General features: G+C 45.1%; 2 protein-coding genes across 2 annotated transcripts in view; one reads left to right on the top strand and one right to left on the bottom strand.

Moving 5' to 3' along the window:
* POLH (DNA polymerase eta) overlaps positions 1–18,541 on the top strand; it is a 30,875-nt gene extending 12,334 nt beyond the window's left edge. Inside the window, exons 7-11 of the mRNA XM_049765491.1 lie at positions 3,073–3,192; positions 6,027–6,150; positions 8,071–8,136; positions 15,827–15,996; positions 17,480–18,541. Of these exons, the coding sequence (XP_049621448.1) occupies positions 3,073–3,192; positions 6,027–6,150; positions 8,071–8,136; positions 15,827–15,996; positions 17,480–18,341 (1,342 nt within the window). The 3' untranslated portion in view covers positions 18,342–18,541. The remainder of the gene's footprint in view (positions 1–3,072; positions 3,193–6,026; positions 6,151–8,070; positions 8,137–15,826; positions 15,997–17,479) is intronic.
* Positions 1–19,928, bottom strand: part of MRPS18A (mitochondrial ribosomal protein S18A) — a 145,218-nt gene that overhangs the window by 57,604 nt on the left and 67,686 nt on the right. The gene's annotated exons all lie outside the window — the stretch shown is intronic.

The raw sequence follows: 19,928 nt of genomic DNA on the forward strand, positions 1-19,928 counted from the left end.
TTTTTTTTTGGGGGGGGGGGGGCCAGCAGTGCTCAGGGCTTACTCTTGGCTCTGCTCTCAGGAATTACTCCTGGCCATGCTCAGGAGACCATATGAGATCAAACTCAGATCAACCATGGACAAGTCAAGCACTCAGTCTGCCATACCAGCCCCTATTCAGCTCTTAGTAAATAACAAATAAATAGCAAGTCTTATTTTTTTCTTCTAATGTAAAGGATTTTAGGACTACTGAATTGTGGTATCATAGGATTCTGGGGCCAGAGCCATAGCACAGCGGGGAGAGCATTTGCCTTGCGCACAGCTGACCTGGGTTCCATCCCCGGCATCTCATATGGTTCCCCACGCCTGCCAGGAGAAACCCTGGAACACAGCCAAGAGTGGCCCCAAAACAAACAAGCAAACAGGAAAAGCCGTACCACAGGATTCTAAATGAATTGGATCCATAGTTAGCAAAGTCCGTAGAGAAGAATCTGAGAAGCAAAAGGCAGGATTATGAGTATGGGTACAATTTGGACTGGCGGATGAGATTAGCAACGTAATGCTGATTCAGAGAGTGTTTAGAACACAATAAATGGGAGAAGCACCAGATATTTTTACTAAACTATGTCAAACAAATTGAGCTATATCATATGAGGATAACATCGGGAGAGACTGAAACGATTGAATACAGATTCTATGATATCTCCAAGGCCAGATTGAAACAATTGAACGGTACTATATCATTATTATTTTGTGTTTTGTTTTGTTTGTTTTTGGATCACACCTGGAAGTGCTCAGGGTTTACTCCTGGCTCTGTGCTCAGAAATCGCCCCTGGTTTGGGGAACCATTTGGGATGCCAGGGGATCGAACCACGGTCCATCCTAGGTTAGTGCATGCAAGGCTTGCGCCACTGCTCCGGCCCCATGATTTATTATTTCTTTATATATATTTATTTTTGTTTTGGTTTTGGTTTTTGGACCACACCTGGCAGCCCTCAGGAGCTACTCCTACCTTTATGCTCAGAAATCACTTCTGGCTGGGGCTGGAAAGAGCACAGTCATAGGATGTGTATCCCTTGCACGCAGCCAACCCAAGACATCCCATATGGTCCCCCAAGTCTGCCAGAAAGATTTCTTTTTTTATCTTTTTTCTTTTTTCTTTTTTTTTTTTTTTTGTTTTTGGTTCACACTCGGAGGTGCTCAAGGGTTACTCCTGGCTCTATGCTCAGTAGTCACTCCTGTCAGGCCTTTGGCCTGATATATACGGGATACCGGAATTCGAACCAGGTTTCCTCCTATATTGGCCTCGTGAAGGCAAATGCCTTACCACTGTGCTATTGCTCTGGCCCCAGGAACGATTTCTGACACAGAGCTAGGAGTAACCCCTGAGTGGCGCTGGATGTGGCCCATAAACAAACAAACAAACATATCACTCCTGGTAGGCTGGAGAAACAAATAGAATGCCAGGAATCAAACCCAGGTGCTAAGACAAGGCAAATGCACTAACTGCTGTGCCATAGGCTCCAGACCCTTTATATATATTCTTAAATAGAAAAGATTTTGAGGGGCCAAAGTAACAGTGCAGCAGTAGGGTATTTGCCTTGCACACAGCCAATCCAGGACAGACAGACCTGGGTTCGATCTCCAGCCTCTCATATGATCCCCCAACCCAGAAGCGATTTCTGAGTGCATAGCCAGGAGTAACCTTTGAGCATCACTGGGTGTGGCCCCCCACAAAAAAAAAAAAAAAAGAAAAAAGAAAAGATTTTAGGGTGATGGGGCCAGATAGCACAGTGGGTGCTTGCCTTGCATGTAGCCAATTCAGATGCGACCCCCAGCATCCCATATAGTTTCCCCAAAGCTTGCAAGGGTAATTCCTGAGTGCAGAGTGAGGAATAATCCCTGAGCACTGCTGGGTGTGGCCTCTAAAACCAAAAATAAAAAAGATTTTATGGACTCAGAGTGATAGTATAACAGGTAGGATGTTTACCTTGCACAAAGCAAACCCAGGATCAATCTCTAACATCCTATTCGATCCCCCAAGCACCACCAGGAGTAATTTTCCTAAGTCTAGGGCAAAGAGTAACCCCTGAGCACAGCCAGTTGTGGGATCCCCAACCCCCCCAAAAAATGAAAGAAAAGGGCTGGAGCGATGGCACAGCAGTAGGGCATTTGCCTTGTACATGACTGACCTGGGATGAACCGGGGTTTGATCTCTGGCATCCCATATGGATGAGCCTGCCAGGAGCGATTTCTGAGTGCAGAGCCAGGAGTGACCTCTGAGCACAGCCAGGTGTAGCCCAAAAACAACAACAAAAAAGAAAATATTTTAGTCATAGAAGAGATTTGTTTTGGGAGAGATCAAACAAACAAACCCTAGCCCTCCACATGCAAGGCATAAGAGGTATTGTATTTTTTTATCCCTATATAAGGTAGTAAGGCCTGTATGGTTTTAAAAATCTTTCTTTGATATATGAGACCCAGCACTTATACGAAGGAAAAATTTCTTGTTTTGGTTTGGGCCATAATGGTGGTGTTCAGGGTTTACTCCTGGCTCTGCACTCAGCTTATTCTCCTGCCAGGCTTGGGGGACCACATGAGGAGCCAGGGATTAAACCCAGGTTGGCAACATGCAAGGAAAATGCCCTACCTGCTGTACTATCATCTAGCTACCCAAAAGAATGAAAATTTTGTATTCATTTGTCTGTGCTATTATTAACTTTCCCAGGTCCTAATTCCCAGAGTATCTGAATATTCAAAGCCATCTAGTCTTACTCAAGAAAATGAATGGCTGGGGCCAGAGTCATGGTACAGTGGCATTTGTCTTGCACATGGATGACCTGTGTTTGATCCTGGCATCCCATATGATCTCCTGAGCACTTCCAGCAATGATACCTAAGTGCAGAGCCAAAAGTAACTCCTAAGCATTTCCAGATGTGATCCCCACCCTCCAAAAAGAAAATGAGAAGCCTAAAGAACCAATGTATACTCTTATTTCTTTTGAATTTTCTGGAGGTTTGGACACAGAAGAATGTCTTATGTGTGCTCAGCAGATATTTGCCGATGATAATCTTGAATTGTATCTATTTTTAGCCGTAGTCTTGGAGGAAAGCTTGGAGCTTCTGTCACTGAAGTCCTGGGCGTAGAATACATGGGTGAACTGACTCGGTTCACTGAATCTCAGCTTCAGTGTCATTTTGGGGAAAAGAATGGGTAAGTGATTGCTAATATTCTTCACTCATAATCTCTGGGGTTTGCTAAAATTCAAATATAGGCGAAAGCATCTATGTGTTGTTGTTGTTGTTTTAGTCAGTGGGGTAGTTGTTTTGGGGCCCCACCAGGCAGTGTTTAGTACTTACTCCTGGCTCTACACTCATGGATGACTCCTGAGAGAGCTCAGGAGACCATTTAGGATGCTACGGACCAAACTGTATTGCGTGCATGCAAGACAAGCACTTTGCTCTCTATACTATCCCTCCAGCCTAACAAAAGCATCTAATATGAAGGTTTTTCAACTTATTTGGCCTACTTCCCCCTATTCAGGAAAAAAAGATCGACATCTGCCTAGAAATTGACCTCCTTTTTCTTCTTTTTGGGGGAATTATTCCTCATTTTGAGCTTCAGGGTTGTTTCTGTAGTGCTTCGGGGATAGGGACCATATGTAGATCAAACTTGGACCTCAGGCAAGCATTGCATGTGCTTCAGCTTTGAGAGCTCTTTCCAACCCTGAAATTTTGTTATTTTGTTTTTTGGGTCACACCCGGCAGCACTCAGGGTTTACGCCTGGCTCTTTGCTGAGAAATTGCTCCTGGCAGGCTTGGGGGACCATATGGGATGCTGGGATTCAAACCACCGTCCTTCTGCATGCAAGGCAAATACCCTACCTCCAAGCTATCTCTCAGGCCCCCAAATTTTATTTTTTTTAAATGAACAAACAGAAACCAGTCCCCAACTTAATGCCCAAAGCTACTTCTGGAACACCCACAATCCTTGACCCTTTACCTCCACCTCAGCCCACTTTAGAAAACACTGATCTGGGGCCGGGCGGTGGCGCTAAAGGTAAGGTGCCTGCCTTGCCTGCGCTATCCTTGGACGGACCGCGGTTCGATCCCCCGGTGTCCCATATGGTCCCCCAAGCCAGGAGCAACTTCTGAGCGCATAGCCAGGAGTAACCCCTGAGCTTTACCGGGTGTGGCCCAAAAACCAAAAAAAAAAAAAAAAAAAGAAAACACTGATCTAGTATACTTGGATCTATATTTAGGTTAACATTTGTACTTTGAGGTAAATTTGTTTCATGTTAGATTATTGATCTAGACAATTTTTTTATAGCTCTATTTTAATAAAAGGAATTGTTACTTTCATGCTTGGCTATATACATCATGTAAGTGTTTTCAAATATTGATTTAGTGGGCTGGACAGATAGCATGGAGGTAGGGTGTTTGCCTTGCATGCAGAAGGTTGGTGGTTCGAATCCTGGCATCCCATATGGTCCCCTGAGCCTGCCAAGAGCGATTTCTGAGCATAGAGCCAGGAGGAACCCCTGAGTGCTGCCGAGTGTGACCCAAAAACCAAATATATATATATATATATATATATATATATATATATATATATATATATATGGACCAGAGCGATGGCATAGAAGGTAGGGAGTTTGCCTTGCACCTTACATGTGGCCAGCCACGTTGATCCCCAGCATCTGATATGGTCCCCTGAGCCTGCCAGGAATGATTCCTGATTGCAGAGCCAGGAGTAACCCCTCAGTGCCTCTGAGTATGGTCCAAAAAAAACAGAGAAAAAAAAATGATTTAGAGTTCTATAAATCCTATGTTTAGATCTCAGTAAATACAAAACACATACACACATCAAGAAAATTTTTTTCAAGAGTATTAACTTATTTTCTTTCTCAAAAATATAAACTATGACTTTGGAAAACATAATCAATGATTTTCTTCTTAGCAATATATTGCACTGGAATTTATTGGGATGCCAGAGATGAGGTTTACTTAATTTGCAACAAGGCTTTATTTTATTATTTTTTTTTGGTTTTTGGGTCATATCCGGCTGCGCTCAGGGGTTACTCCTGACTCTACGCTCAGAAATCACTTCTGGCGACGTTTGCCTTGCAAGCAGCCGATCCAGGACCTAAGGTGGTTGGTTCGAATCCCCGTGTCCCATATGGTCCCCCATGCCTGCCAGGAGCTATTTCTGAGCAGACAGCCAAGAGTAACTCCTGAGCACCGCCAGGTGTGGCCCCCCCCAAAAAAAAAAGAAAAGAAAAGAAATCACTCCTGGCAGGCTCGGGGGACCATATAGGATACCAGGGTTCTAACCACCATCTTTCTGCATGCAGAAGGATCAAGGCAAATGCCCTACCTCGATGCTATCTCTCTGCCCCCCCCCCTTTTTTTAATGAAAGAGTTCAGTGGGAGCAGAGGGGTTTGTTTTGTGGGTTTTGGTTTTGGTTTTGTTTCGGGGCCACACCTGGTGATGCTCAGGGGTTATTCCTGGCTATGCACTCAGAAATCTCTCCGGCTTGGGGGACCATATGGAACACCGGGGGATTGAACCATGGTCCGTCCTAGGTCGGTGTGTGCAAGACAAACGCTCTACCACTTGCACCACTGCTCTGGTTTTTGTTTTGTTTGGTTTTGGTTTTTGGACCACACTCAGGGGTTACTCCCAGCTCAGAAATTGCTCCTGGCTTAGGAGACCATCTGGGATACTTCAGGATCGAACTGTGGTCAGTCCTAGGTCAGTACATGCAAGACAAATGCCCTACTGCTTGTGCCACCACTCCAGCCCAAAATACAAGTTTTTTTAAAAAATATTTTTAGTAAAAATAATCATTTGTTGGGGCCTGAGCGATAGCACAGTGTGTAAGGAGTTTGCCTTGCATGAGGCCTACCCAGGTTCGATCCCAGCATCCCATATAGTCCTCTGAGCCTGCCAGGAGCAATTTCTGAGCAGAGCCAGGTGTGACCCCCCCCCCCCAACCAAAACTAAGTAATAATAATAATTTGTTTTCACCTTGCTGGTTTTATTAGATCATGGCTCTATGCTATGTGCCGCGGGGTTGAACATGATCCCGTTAAACCCAGGAAACTACCCAAAACCATTGGCTGCAGCAAGAACTTCCCAGGAAAAACAGCTCTGTCTACTCCGGAGCAGGTGGGTCACATTCTTGACAATGCAATGTATTTTATAAAGGCTCATTTGTAGCTTTTGATAACTGGAAGCTCTAGTTGATTTAGATAGGACTTGGACCGGTGTGATAGTTCAGCTGATAGTAAACAGGGTAAGGCATTGTCTTGCATGTGCCCACCTAGGTTTGATCCCAGCATTCCATATTGTCCCCCAACCCATTCAGGAGTGATTCCTGAGTGCAAAGCCAGGAGTAACCCCTGAGCACTGTTGGGTGTGATCTCAAAACAAATAAATAGAACAGTTAGGTAGGGCTTATGTTATAACATTATAAAGAGATAAATTCTTTTTATGTATAAAGAGGTTTTTTTTGTTTGTTTCTTTTTGTTTGTTAGGTTTTTTTTTTGTTGTTTGTTTTTGGGGTGGTTTTTTTTTTTTTTTGGTGTTTTGGCAGTGATCAGGGTTTATTCCTGACTCTTCACTCAGAAATCACTCCCAGGGGTCGGAGCGGTGGCGCAGCAGTAGGGCTGCTGATCCAGGATGGACCCGGTTCGATCCCCAGCATCCCATATAGTCCCCCGAGCCAGGAGTGATTTCTAAGCGCATAGCCAGGAGTAACCCCTGAGCATCACCAGGTGTGGCCCAAAAACAAACAAAAGAAAGAAAGGAAGAAGGGCCCGGAGAGATAGCACAGCAGCGTTTGCCTTGCAAGCAGCCGATCCAGGACCAAAGGTGGTTGGTTCAAATCCCGGTGTCCCATATGGTCCCCCGTGCCTGCCAGGAGCTATTTCTGAGCAGACATCCAGGAGTAACCCTGAGTGCCGCCGGGTGTGGCCCAAAAACCAAAAAAAAAAGAAAAAGAAAGAAAGGAAGGAAGAATGAATGAATGAATGAATGAATGAATCACTCCTGGCAGGCTCAGGGGACCATATGGGATGCCAGGGATCGAACCAGGTCCATCCTGGATCAGCAGCTTGCAAGGCAAATGCCCTACTGCTATGTTATTGCTCTGGCCCTGTGTATAAAGACTTGACTAAATTTGTGGTTTCTTTCTATTTAAAAACAGATACAATAGAACTGCCTAAATTTTTTGGTTTGTCTCAAAACCAACAAAAAAAAAAATTTTCTGTTTTGGTTTGTTTGTTTGTTTATGGGCCACACCCAGTAGCACACAGGAATTACTGCTGGCTTTTCACACTCCTCACAGGCTCTACAGTCCATATGGGATTCGAGGGATCAGACACATGAAAGGCAAATGCCCTACCCACTGTGCTATTGCTCCGTCCCAGAACTGATTAAATTTGGGGCTGGAGAGATAGAATGGAGGTAAAGCGTTTGCCTTGCATGCAGAAGAGGTTGGTGGTTTAAATCCCAGCATCCCATAGGGTCCCCCTCTTGAGCCTGCCAGGGGCAGGAATAACCAGGAATAACCCCTGAATGCTGCCAGTGTAAGGACCTGATTAAATTTTAAGCGGAATTCTCAATTTTTGAAAAAAAGAAACTTAAAAGGCCAAGAATATTGTGCCTCAAGGTTGTGTCTTTTCTCAGAGCTAGACATGCCTGAAATGTGCCTGATGACATGCTAGCAGGAAAAGAAAATGAGAATATTAATCTAGGTTTGGTAGATTAAGTTACTAAAGGTTGGGGCCGGGCGGTGGCGCTGGAGGTAAGGTGCCTGCCTTGCCTGCGCTAGCCTAGGACGGACCGCGGTTCGATCCCCTGGCGTCCCATATGGTCCCCCAAGAAGCCAGGAGCAACTTCTGAGTGCATAGCCAGGAGTAACCCCTGAGCGTCACAGGGTGTGGCCCAAAAACCAAAAAAAAAAAAAAAAAAAAAGTTACTAAAGGTTTTCATGGACTATTAATAATAAGTATTATGCAAGGAGCCTTTGGCAAGCATTTCTGTTTATGGAGATAATCGGACTTTTTTTTAATACTTCTTTTTTAGATACAATGGTGGCTTTTGCAGTTAGCTCAGGAACTAGAAGAGAGGCTAACCAAGGACCGAAATGATGTGAGTTTTTTTTTCTTATTTCTGGGGTGAGTTTTGGGACTTAAATATAAATTGCTCCTTATCTTACGAAGGAGAAGTAATATATTGGGGGGTGGGGTGGGGAGAGATAAAATAGGGGAAAGATGTGTGCCTTGCTTGTGGCTGGCTCTGGCACTACAGATATCCTCTGAGCACTACCAGAGATCACTCCAGAGCACAGAGCATTGTGTATGTGACTCCCAAAATAAAAAGTAATTAATAAATTGGTTGGGGGAACTTTCAAATGAGGGGATTGATTCAGGGACCATTCCTAAAGATGCTCACCCCAGCAATAGGGCATTTGCCTTGCACGAAGCCAACCCAGGACAGATGGTGGTTTGAATCCTGGCATCCCATATGGTCCCCCAAGCCTGCCAGGGGTTATTTATGAGTGCAGAGCCAGGAGTAACCTCTGAGCTCCACTAGGTATGACCCAAAAACCAAAACAAACAAACAAACAAAACAATAAAAGATGCTTGCCCAATCAGGTAGGATCAGTGGTAGACCTCATGTACCATGACTGAGTCCAGGTCAGACCAATGCCTTGCATGCTGACAAACCCCTGCACTGTCCTGGCCCTAAGAATAAGTAAATTTTTTTGTTTGGTTTGTTTTGGTTCACACCTGACAATGCTCAGGGGTTACTCCTGGCTCTACGCTCAGAAATTGTTTCTGGCAGGCTCAGGGGACCATATGGGATGCCGGGATTCAAACCACCATCCTTCTGCATGTAAGGCATATGCCTTACCTCCGTGCTATCTCTCCAGCCCCAGAATAAGTAAATTTTAAGAAAGAATAAATATGGGCTGGAGAGATAAAATAGTACTTGCCTTGTACACAGCTGACCTGGATTCAATCCCTGGTATCCCGTATGGTCCTCTAAGCCTGCCAGGAGTAATTCCTGAGTGTGCAGTCAGGAGTTAGCTCTGAGCCACACCCAAATCACCCTTCCCCACAAAATAAAAGATAAATATTTTACCATCTTCCATAAAACTTTTATTTTATTTTATTTTATTTTGTTTTTGGTTTTGGTTTGTTTTTTTTTTTTTTTTTTTTGGCCACACCCAGTGACGCTCAGAAATCCCTCCTGGCTTGAGGGACCATATAGGATCGAACTGTGGCCCTTCTTGGGCTTGCTCGGGCAAGGCAGACGCCTTACCGCTTGTACCACTGCTCTGGCCCCTTCCATAAATCTTTTAAATTTCAACATCATCTTTGGAAAGTCTGGATCAGTGAACATAGATCTAACTTCCTTTACCCCATCACGGCATGCCTGTCCACTGTGCTCAGAGAGTTACACACATTTTTAGTTGTGTTGCTCACACGTGTGCTCTCTGGGGTTCATACTTTTTTGGAGGGGCACAGCGGGTGGCTTTTGGGCCACATTTGGTGCTCTGGCTTACTTCTGACTCTGTATTCAGGGACCAATCCTGGCAGTGTTTGGGAGACCATATATGGTGCCAGAGATTGAATCTGGGTCAGCTGTGTGCAACACTAATGATCTGACTCTAAGAACAGTCTCTCTCCAGTCTCCCACTCTTTATTGCGATACACAAATTCTGATTGTGGTGCTCACTAGGGTAATTGTCTGCTCACGTTTGCATGTTTGTTTGTTTGTTTGTTTGTTTTTTGGGCCATGCCCGGCAGAGCTCAGGGGTTCCTCCTGTCTCTGCACTCAGAAATCGCTCCTGGCAGGTTCGGGGAACCAGATGGGATGCTGGGAATCAAACCAGGGTCCATCCTGTGTTGGACACGTGCAAGGCAAACACCTTATCGCTATGCTATTCTTCCAGCCCCGTCTGCTCACATGTTTTAGTTGCAGTATTCGTTGTCGGGGGAAGGAGATATTCAGCACCCCTTTAGTTGTGGTATTAACAAGACACATGGGGGTGGTGTAGCCTAAATTAGTCATTTCTAGAGCCAGGGATCAAAGATAGGAAAGTTGCCAGCATTGCTCTCGACCCATGTTGGCAGCTCCAGGGATTGAATTGGTGGCCTTAGAGATGCCCTAAGCCACTAACTGAGCTATCCCTTACACCCTGCCTCTACTTTTTTTTTTCCTTCTTTTTTCAGCATTTTTTTTTTTTTTTTGGTTTTTGGGTCACACCTGGCAGCGCTCAGGGGTTACTCCTGGCTCTACGCTCAGAAATCAATCCTGGCAGATTTGGGGGACCCTATGGGATGCCAGGATTCAAACCACCGTCCTTCTGCATGCAAGGCATATGCCCTACCTCCATGCTATCTCTCCAGCCCCTTGTTGTGCTTTCTGGTTTTTGATTCACACATGGCTGTACCTCGGACTTATTCCTGTCTGTATTCCAGGATCACTCCCTGTGGTACTTGAGGGATTAAACTTGGGTTGGCTGCGTACAAGTGTATTGTCCACTGTATTCTCTCTCTGGTCCCTATTATTTGTGTGTTTTTTTTTGTTTATTTGTATTTTGAAGGTTTGTTGGTGGGAGGTAGGGTCACACCTGGTAGTCGTTTGGGGGAGGTGACTCCTCTAGTGCTTAGGGGTCAGTGTTGTGCTAACGATCTAACCTAGGTCTCCATCATGCACTATATGCACTTAGCTTGTTGAGCTATCTTAGACCTAATTGCTTTTTGTTAAGATTTGTTTTTTGGGTACTCCTCATGGGACTACGGGGACATAGAGGGTGCTGGAGCTAGAATTCAGGTCATCCACATGCAAGACAAGTGCCCTATCCGCTGTCTATCTCTTCAGCCCACCACCTCAGGTTTTTTTTTTTTTGTTTGTTTGTTTGTTTTTTGGTTTTGGGGCCACACCCAGCAGTGCTCAGGGATTATTTCTGGCTCTTTGCTCAGAGGACCATATGGGATGCCGGGATTCGAACCACCAACCTTCTGCATGAAAGGCAAACGTCTTACCTCCATGCTATTTCTCCGGCCCCCCTCCTCAGTTGTTTTTATTTTTAATAGGCATCACCCCCAGCCATGCTTGGCCTGGCAGTGCTGGGGCCATACAGGGTTGGTGATCAGACTTAATATTTCTCACATACTAGACATGTACTCTACCACTTCAGAGAATATTTCCTTACTATTTCTAGCTCAGTGCTCACAGTGGTGCCTGGGGACCATGTAGTGCCAGACTTCAAACCTGGGGTTCCTACACATAAAAAGCATGTGTACTAGCCCTCTGAGCTATCTCCCTATCCTACTACCTCTTTTTCTTTTTTGGGCATATTTCTCATCTAATTCCAGCAACTCTGAATATTTACTAGCTCTTCATCAGAATAGAGTCATTAAGCTGGACATTCAGGGATTGGATTTTAAATTATTGAAAATTTTATAAATGGGCCAGAGCAATTGTATAGTGGCTAGGGTGCTTGCCTTCTGTGCAGAAAAGAAGTCCAAGGTTCTATCCCCGGCACCACATATAGTCACTCAACTTTGCCAGTGATTCCTAGATGCAGAGCCAGGAATAAACCCTGAGTATTGCCAGGAGTGCCCCACCACCGGGGTGGCGGGATGGGGAGGAACAAAGGGAGGGAGGGAGGGGGAGAGGAGAGAGAGAGACAAAGAGAACCGCCCAGGTTTGATCTCTAGCATTGCATATTGTCTGCTGAGTAGAGCCAGGTATTTTGGGGGCAAAACCAAAAACTATTAAGTGAAAGATTTACATCTGGTGGTCTTCTTTAAAAAAATAGTTTTGGGGGCCGGAGAGATAGTATGAAAGTAAGGCATTTGCTTTGCATGCAGAAAGGACGGTGGTGGTTGGAATCCCGGCATCCCATATGATCCCTGAGCTGCCAGGATCGATTCCTGAGCATAGAGCCAGGAGTAACCCCTGAGCGCTGCCAGGTGTGACCCAAAATAAACAAACAAACAAAAAAAGAAAGTTTTGTAGATACATACTTTTTTATATACTACAAAATAATTACCACAACCCTCACTGCATCTCTCCCAGGCCCCTTCTCAGGTAAGCTTAGTTCTCTTGTAAGTGCCCAATGACTTAAACTTTTTTTTTTTTTTCTGGTGGGAAGGGACCTCACCAGTTGTACTCAGAGGCTACGAGGGCTGCACCTGCCGAATGGCAAGGGGCATGCAGTGCTGGTTATCAAACCCAGGACCTCATTTATGTTCATACAGGCCTGTTAGCAGTTTGAGCTGTCTGTCTCCCTTTGGATCCTCTTCCTTTTTTAGCTTTTTACCTAGTTGTTATTTGATTTTGTCCGCCAGGGGTCACTCTAGTTTCACCTCTATATATCCCAGGTCCTTGGCTCCAGTGCAACAGAAAATGAATTCTCTTTTCTAGGGCCCGGAGAGACTCTTTTCTGGTGCCAGGGATTGAACTAGACTCTCATCATGTAAACCATCCCTAGCCCCAATATATCTTTAAACATAAAAGGACGTGTGCCAAAAATTTTGGGGGGGTAGTTGGCAGTACTCACTGACAATGCTGGAGATTAATCAGGATATTAGCCAAATGCAAGGCAGGTGCCTTATCTCCTTTAATATCCTTTGCCCCTCCCCTCCTAATTTTGAGCACAGATGAGTTGTATTTCTTTGTTACCTGGCTGTTTCCAGTTAAGCATGTGTACTAGCCCTCTGAACTATCTCCCTATCCTACTACCTCTTTTTCTTTTTTGGGCATATTTCTCATCTAATTCCAGCAACTCTGAATATTTACTAGCTCTTCATCAGAATAGAGTCATTAAGCTGGACATTCAGGGATTGGATTTTACACACCCAGTGGTGTTCAGGGGTCTATCCTAGTTCAGTGCTGTGGGACTATGTAGTGCCAGAGATCAAATGCAGGCCTTGCACATGCAAAGCACATGCCCTTCCTATGGAGTTTATCTCTCTAGGCCTCGGACACTTCCTTGCCCACCTCCTACCCCGCCCCAATCACTCCACACTAATATCTCATAGACACCTACCTTTTCATCTAATATACCAAGTGAGCTCTCATCTTGGACCACTGTACCTGCTATTCCTGTGACTTGGATAAGTTTTCTCTTATATTCTTTTTTTTTTTTTTTACTGATAATAAGCCATAAGAAAATTTATTTGAAAACAAAGCAAACTCAGGGGCTGGAGAGATAGCATGGAGGTAAGGCATTTGCCTTTCATGCAGGTGGTCATCGGTTCGAATCCTGGTGCCCTTGTGCCTCATGTGGTCCCCCATGCCTGCCAGGAGCATTTTCTGAGCCTGGAGCCAGGAATAACCCCTGAGCACTGCCGGGTGTGACCCAAAAACCACAACAAAAAAAAAAAAAGAAAAAGAAAAAGAAAGAAAGAAAGAAAAAAAAGCAACTCATGTAACACACAGTTTAAAAAGCAAATAATTAATTAGGCCAGAGACAGTATTGAAGTTAAAGCATTTGCCTCGAAGGCCACCAACCCCATTTTATTCTCACATATTGTCCCCAAACAATGCCAAGGGTCACTCCCCAGCATAATGGCAGGAACAGCTCCAGCTCCTGAAATAGCATTTCAGGGTGTACCTCCCACTAATATATTGTTTAACTTCTTTGATGGGGGGGACTGGGCCACACCCGGCAGGATGATGCTCAGCATTTACTCCTGACCCCATGCTCAAGGATTATTCCTACCAGGGCTGGGATAGGTGGTGCTGAGAATCAAAACCAGGTGGCTGGGGCCAGAGTGGTGGTGCAAGCCGTAAGCGTAAGGCGTCTGTCTGCCTTGCATGCACTAGTTTAGGATGGACCGTGGTTCGATCCCCCTGCATCCCATATGGTCCCCCAAGCCAGGGGCAATTTCTGAGCACATAGAAAGCCCTGAGAGTCACTCTGTGTGGCCCAAAAAAAAACAAACCAGGTAGGCCATAAGCAAGGCAAGCACCATACCTGCTGGACTATTTCTCCAGACATTATTTTGGTTGGGGGGACACTATATTCTTTTTTGTTTGTTTGTTTTTTGGTTTTTTTTTTTTTTTTTTTTTTTTGGGCCACATCCGGCATTGCTCAGGGGTTACTCCTGGCTATCTGCTCAGAAATAGCTCCTGGCAGGCACGGGGGACCATATGGGACACCAGGATTCAAACCAACCACCTTTGGTCCTGAATCAGCTGCTTGCAAGGCAAACGCCGCTGTGCTATCTCTCCGGGCCCAAGTATTTTTTTTTAATCACCAATTTGTATTTTTTCAAGATACACACATTTATATGAATATATTTATAAAATATCTGTTTGTGGTGGGGTGCTTTGGGGCTATAATAGCACATGGTACTCAGCTCTTCCTGATACTATGTAGGAATGACTGCTAGAATTGCACAGGGAACAGTGTGTTTTGCTGGGAATTCGAACCAGGGTCATGGCTGCCTTATAGATGCATGTAAACCAAGTGCTTTATTTCCTGTACTATCTCCCCCAAAATGTGGGTCGCTCCCAAAGTGCCTTAAGGGGTAATTTCACTTTCTGTGTGTGTGTTGGGTCCATACCCAACAGTGCTCAGGAGTTACTTCCTTCTGGCTGGCTAGGAGGTACCATATGGGATTCTGGGGATTGAACCCAAGTTGGCTGCATGCAAGGCAAATGTCCTACCCACTGTACTCCAACTCCCCTGCTTTAATGTTTTTTGAAAGGATGCTTTTGTAGTCTCTGTGGCTGCAAGGAGAGGTGCTAGAGACATTAAAATTAAGAGCATTAGTGCAGATTAAAGGGTAGATTTACTACACAATCTTGACATAGGAGATTTGGGTCTTCTTTCAGTTACTTACATGAACCCTCCTTCAGTTAGAAATGAAATATTGGGGCTGGAGCGATAACATAGTGAGTAGGGCATTTGCCTTGCTCTCAGCTGACCCAGGTTATATCCCTGACATCCGCCCCATATGGTCCCAGAGTCTGTCAGAAGTGACTCCTGAGCATTGCCAAATGTAGATTCCCTTTAAAAAAAACAAACAGGGCCCGGAGAGATAGCATGGAGGTAAGGTGTTTGCCTTGCGTGCAGAAGGTTGGTGGTTCAAATCCCAGCATCCCATATGGTCCCCCGAGCCTGCCAGGAGCAATTTCTGACCCTGAAGCTAGGAGTGACCCCTGAGTGCTGCAAGGTGTGACCTAAAAACAAAAACAAAACAAAAAAAAAAAAACCACAGAGGTTGCTGAGGTACAACTACACAGCACTAGGGTGTTTGCCTTCGATTCTCGGGATTGCACATGGTCTCCCAAGTATCACCAGGATTGATTCCTGAGCATCACCAGATGGGGCACATAAACAAAATTAAAAGTGAAAAAAAAAAAAAAGGTGGGGCCGGAGAGATAGAAAGGAGGTAGAGCGTTTGCCTTCCATGCAGAAGAATGGTGGTTCAAATTCTGACATCCCATATGGTCCCCCGAGCCTGCCAGGAGCGATTTCTGAGTGTAGCCAGGAGTAACCCCTGAACGCTGCTGAGTGTGACCCAAAAACCAAAAAAAAAAAGAAAACAAAACAAAAGAAAGCCATGTCTAAGGCCAGGCTCTTAACTCCTGTATTATCTCAGGCCCCTAACACAAAAACAAAACAAAACAAAACCAAAAAAGCTTTTAAATGCGCAGCATTGCACATGCACACACATAATTAACTTAATTATTCCCAAATCCTGTCATTCTGGTTCTTTGAATTTCTTCTCATGCATTTCAGTCTATATACTATGGTCTTACGATGTTTATGGTCTTAATGCTTATGGTCTCAATCCTGTCATACCCACAGAATGACAGGGTAGCTACCCAGTTGGTCGTAAGCATTCGTGTACAAGGGGACAAACGTCTTAGCAGCCTGCGCCGCTGCTGTGCCCTCACCCGCTACGATGCTTCCAAGATGAGCAGTGATGCCTTTGCTCTCATCAGAAACTGCAATACTGCTAGAGTCCAAACTGAATGGTAAGTTTTTTCTAGTTCATCTCAGTTGAGACTTATTTCCTCTTTTAGTTCTGTCCAGCAGGAATGAGTATGGAGTGGTAAGGCATCTGCCTTGCCACCGCTAGCCTAGGACAGACCGTGGTTCGATCCCCCCAGAATCCCATATGGTTCCCCAAGCCAGAAGCGATTTCTGAGTGCATAGCCAGAAGTAACCAACCACACCCAGCAGTGCTCAGGAGTCACTCCTGGTTCTGCACTCAGAAATTGCCCCTGGCAAGCTGGGGTGATCAGGTGGGATACCAGGAATCGAACCAGGTCCCTCCCGGATTGGCCGCATGCAAGGCAAACGCCCTACTGTTGTGCTATCTCTCCAGCCCTGTAACCATGGTGTTTAAATAAAAAATATATTAAAAAAAAAACTTGGGTAGATGATCTGACTAGCTTTAGTCTTAGATCACCAATATCTGCATCATTAAGAAGCTTGGTAAAGGGGCCGGAGAGATAGCATGTAGGTAAGGCGTTTGCCTTTCATGCAGAAGGTCATCGGTTCAAATCCTGGCATCCCATATGGTCCCCCGTGCCTGCCAGGAGCAATTTCTGAGCATGGAGCCAGGAGTAACCCCTGAGCACTGCTGGGTGTGACCCAAAAACCACAAAAAAAAAAAAAAAAGAAGCTTGGTAAAGCCGGGCGTGGTGGTGGCACCTGTAGTCCCAGCTACTCGGGAGGCTGAGGCTGAAGGATTGCTTGAGTCCAGGAGTTCTGGGCTGCAGTGCACTATGCCGATCGGGTGTCTGCACTAAGTTCAGCATCAGTATGGTGACCCCCCGGGAGCCGGAGACCACCAGGTTGCCTAAAGAGGGGCGAACCAGCCCAGGTTGGAAACAGAGCAGGTCAAAGTTCCCGTGCTGATCAGTAGTGAGATCGCGCCTGTGAATAGCCACTGCACTCCAGCCTGGGCAACATAGGGAGACCCTGTCTCTAAAAAAAAAAAAAAAGTAAGAAGAAGTAATGCCTTGCATGCAGAAAGTCAGTGGTTCGAATCCCGGCATCCCATATGGTCCCCCGAGCCTGCCAAGAGCGATTTCTGAGTGTAAAGCCAGAAGTAACCCCTAAGCGCTGCTGGGTGGGACCCAAAAACAAAGAAATAAATGAGATAAAAAAGCTTGTTATAAAGGCAGATTCTGAGGAAGAGAGAGATAATATAGTGGGTAGAGGTGCTTGCTTGCCTTTCATGCAGCCAATCTGGGTTCAATCCCCAGGATTCTAGATGGACCCCTCGTACTGGTAAGTACTAGTAAGGTGTGATTCTTGAGAGCAGAGCCAGGGGTAACTCCCGAGTATCACTGGATGTGGCCCGAAAAGAAAAAGAAAAAAGAAAGGCAAAGTTGTGCCCATCATCAGTCTGTTGACTATATGAATCTGAAAACTACTGCGGTGATGATTTCCTTTACATGGAATGTATAACCTAGTGATAACCAATCTTGTTCCCTACTTTCTGTATAGGTACCCTCCGCTCACAATGCTTTTTCTCTGTACCACCAAGTTCTCCGCCTCTGCTCCTCCTTCCTTCACAGACATTACTCCCTTCTTGAGCAGCGAATCAAGTGCTCAGCCCAAAGTGCCAATGACCAGCTCTGAAGTCAAGACCCAGGCAAGTGGCCCAGCAGTGACTCCTAACAAGAAGGCAGTCACTTCTCTGGAATCGTTTTTCCGAAAAGCTGCAGAAAGACAGAAAATCAAGGAAACTTCCCTTTCCTCTCCGACTGCCACGACCCAGACTTCCACGAGTAATTCACCATCTGCGCCTTCATCACCTTTCCAAACAAGTCTCACTACACAAGGTGAACCCTTCTATAAGCAGAAAAGTCTGAATAATCCTTTAGCCGTCATTCCTGCACAAAATGCATCGTCCGGCTCTAAAGTCCTACCAGACTGTTTACCAGCAGAGAATCCAGGTTGTGCTCCTGTCAGTGAAGAGCTGCTGGAGCCAGGTTCCTCTCAAACAGCTCCTGCACAGATGGATTCGGCCCAGCACAGCCCAAGCACACTTGCTTTAAACTCCAAGTCAGCTCTGGCTGTAGCTCAGAAGGCAACTACTAGCACAAGTCTGGCTGCCGAGGACCAGGTGCCTTGTGAGAAGTGTAGTGTTCTGATCCCTGTATGGGAAATGCCTGAACATGCAGACTACCACTTTGCAGTAGAGTTGCAGAAATCTTTTTTGCAGCCCCATCCCTCAGGCTCCCCGGCAACTCCTACCAGTTCTCCTCAGAAAAGAACTAAGAGTCCTTTGGCCTCTAGTAGTAAACGTCCAAGGCCTCAGGGCATGCAGACTTTGGAATCATTTTTCAAGCCATTAACACATTAGCATTGTCTCAGGCTTGCTGCAGGATTTTGATATTCTAAAATTCAAAAATTCAACTATGTTCACTTAAGAATATTTGTAACTATAAATATTTTAATTTTTTGATGGTTTATCAATCCCCTAAAGATCCACCCAGATGCTTTACAAGCATGGTTGCTGATAAGCTCTAAAACTGAACTTTGTTTTTGTCTTTTGACCACACCAGTGGTGCTCAGCACTTACTCTTGACTGTACTCTGGAATTACTCCTGTATTATGGGGACAATATAGAATGTCAGGTTCCAACCCAGACTGACCGCTTGCAAGGCAATCACCCTAGCTGCTGTTCTCTCTATGACCCCCTAAAACTATATTTTTAGTAAGAAAAATCATCACTAGATGCTGAGTTAAGAGACTCATCTCTTCATAGACTGGATTCTAAACCCATTGTCAATTGAGAGGTAAAATTTATCTTTAGATATGACTGTTTTGAAAAAATTATTTTAAATTCTTAACACTATTTGATGTGCAACTGTATCTGGCAGTGCCCAGGGATTATTCCTAGCCTTATGCTCAAGTGACCGTGGGATGCTGGGAATTGAGCCTTGGCCTCCCACATGTAAAGGGAGTTCTTTGATCTTGCTCTCCCCAGCTACTGTTTTTATTTTCGATTAGCAGGGTGCAGGCAAGCTCGTTACCACTAAGCCCATCCTCTCTCAGGCCTGCTTCTGGAGATCCTGAGCACAGAGCCAGGAGTAAGTCCTGAGCACTGCCAGGTATGGCCCAAATCCCCCGAAATGGGTTTAGACCTGAGATATGGATCGAATTCTGGGTCACTTTTATCTTTTGGGAATAATGTCTTAGGTATTGAAGATTGAGAAATGAAGTTTTTAGGGTTTGGGATCTGGCTATAGAGGTAAAGCGTATGCCCCACATATGTAAGGCCCTGAATTTGAATTACCACACCACAAAAGCAAAGAAAAATGGGTAGGGAAACCAACACCGAGCAGTGTTCAGGAGTTAGTACTGGCTCTGCACTTAGGAATCACTCCTGGTGAGTTTAGGGAACCATATGGGATGCTGGAGATCAAACCCAGATCAACTGCAAAGCAGATTCCCAAGCTGCTACATTAGCTCTCCAATGCCTAGAATGATGTACTTTTTAACTTGGCTCAGAAAATGAATTGAATAAAAAATATTTAAAAATAATCCCCCCTAGTTTTGTGATCAGGCCAGTAGATAATATCTTCACCAAAGTGTAAAACTTGGAACCCTGAAGGATTGCTTTTGGGTAGATATCTACATACAGAAGTTATTCAAAAAGTGTGAAATATCGTACTAGCAAACCCTAGTATTAAAGCTACAAAGGTAACTCTTAGCTCGTTTACCCTCTCACATTTTGTTCTAATGTAAAATGAGATTGTGACAGAACCAGTCCTGGAGCTGCTTATGCTGGGTTAGCTGCATTCAGAATGCGCTTCTCTAGAGCTTGGCTGCTGAGCGTGGTTCGCAGGAGCAGTATTAGCATCAATGGGGAACTCGTGATAATTTAAGCTTCTCCCTCATGCCTTCTGAATCAAGAATGCATATTAATAAAATTCCCTGGTGGGCC

Source organism: Suncus etruscus, chromosome 18 (assembly GCF_024139225.1).
Source record: "Suncus etruscus isolate mSunEtr1 chromosome 18, mSunEtr1.pri.cur, whole genome shotgun sequence".
NCBI classification, from domain to species: domain Eukaryota; kingdom Metazoa; phylum Chordata; class Mammalia; order Eulipotyphla; family Soricidae; genus Suncus; species Suncus etruscus.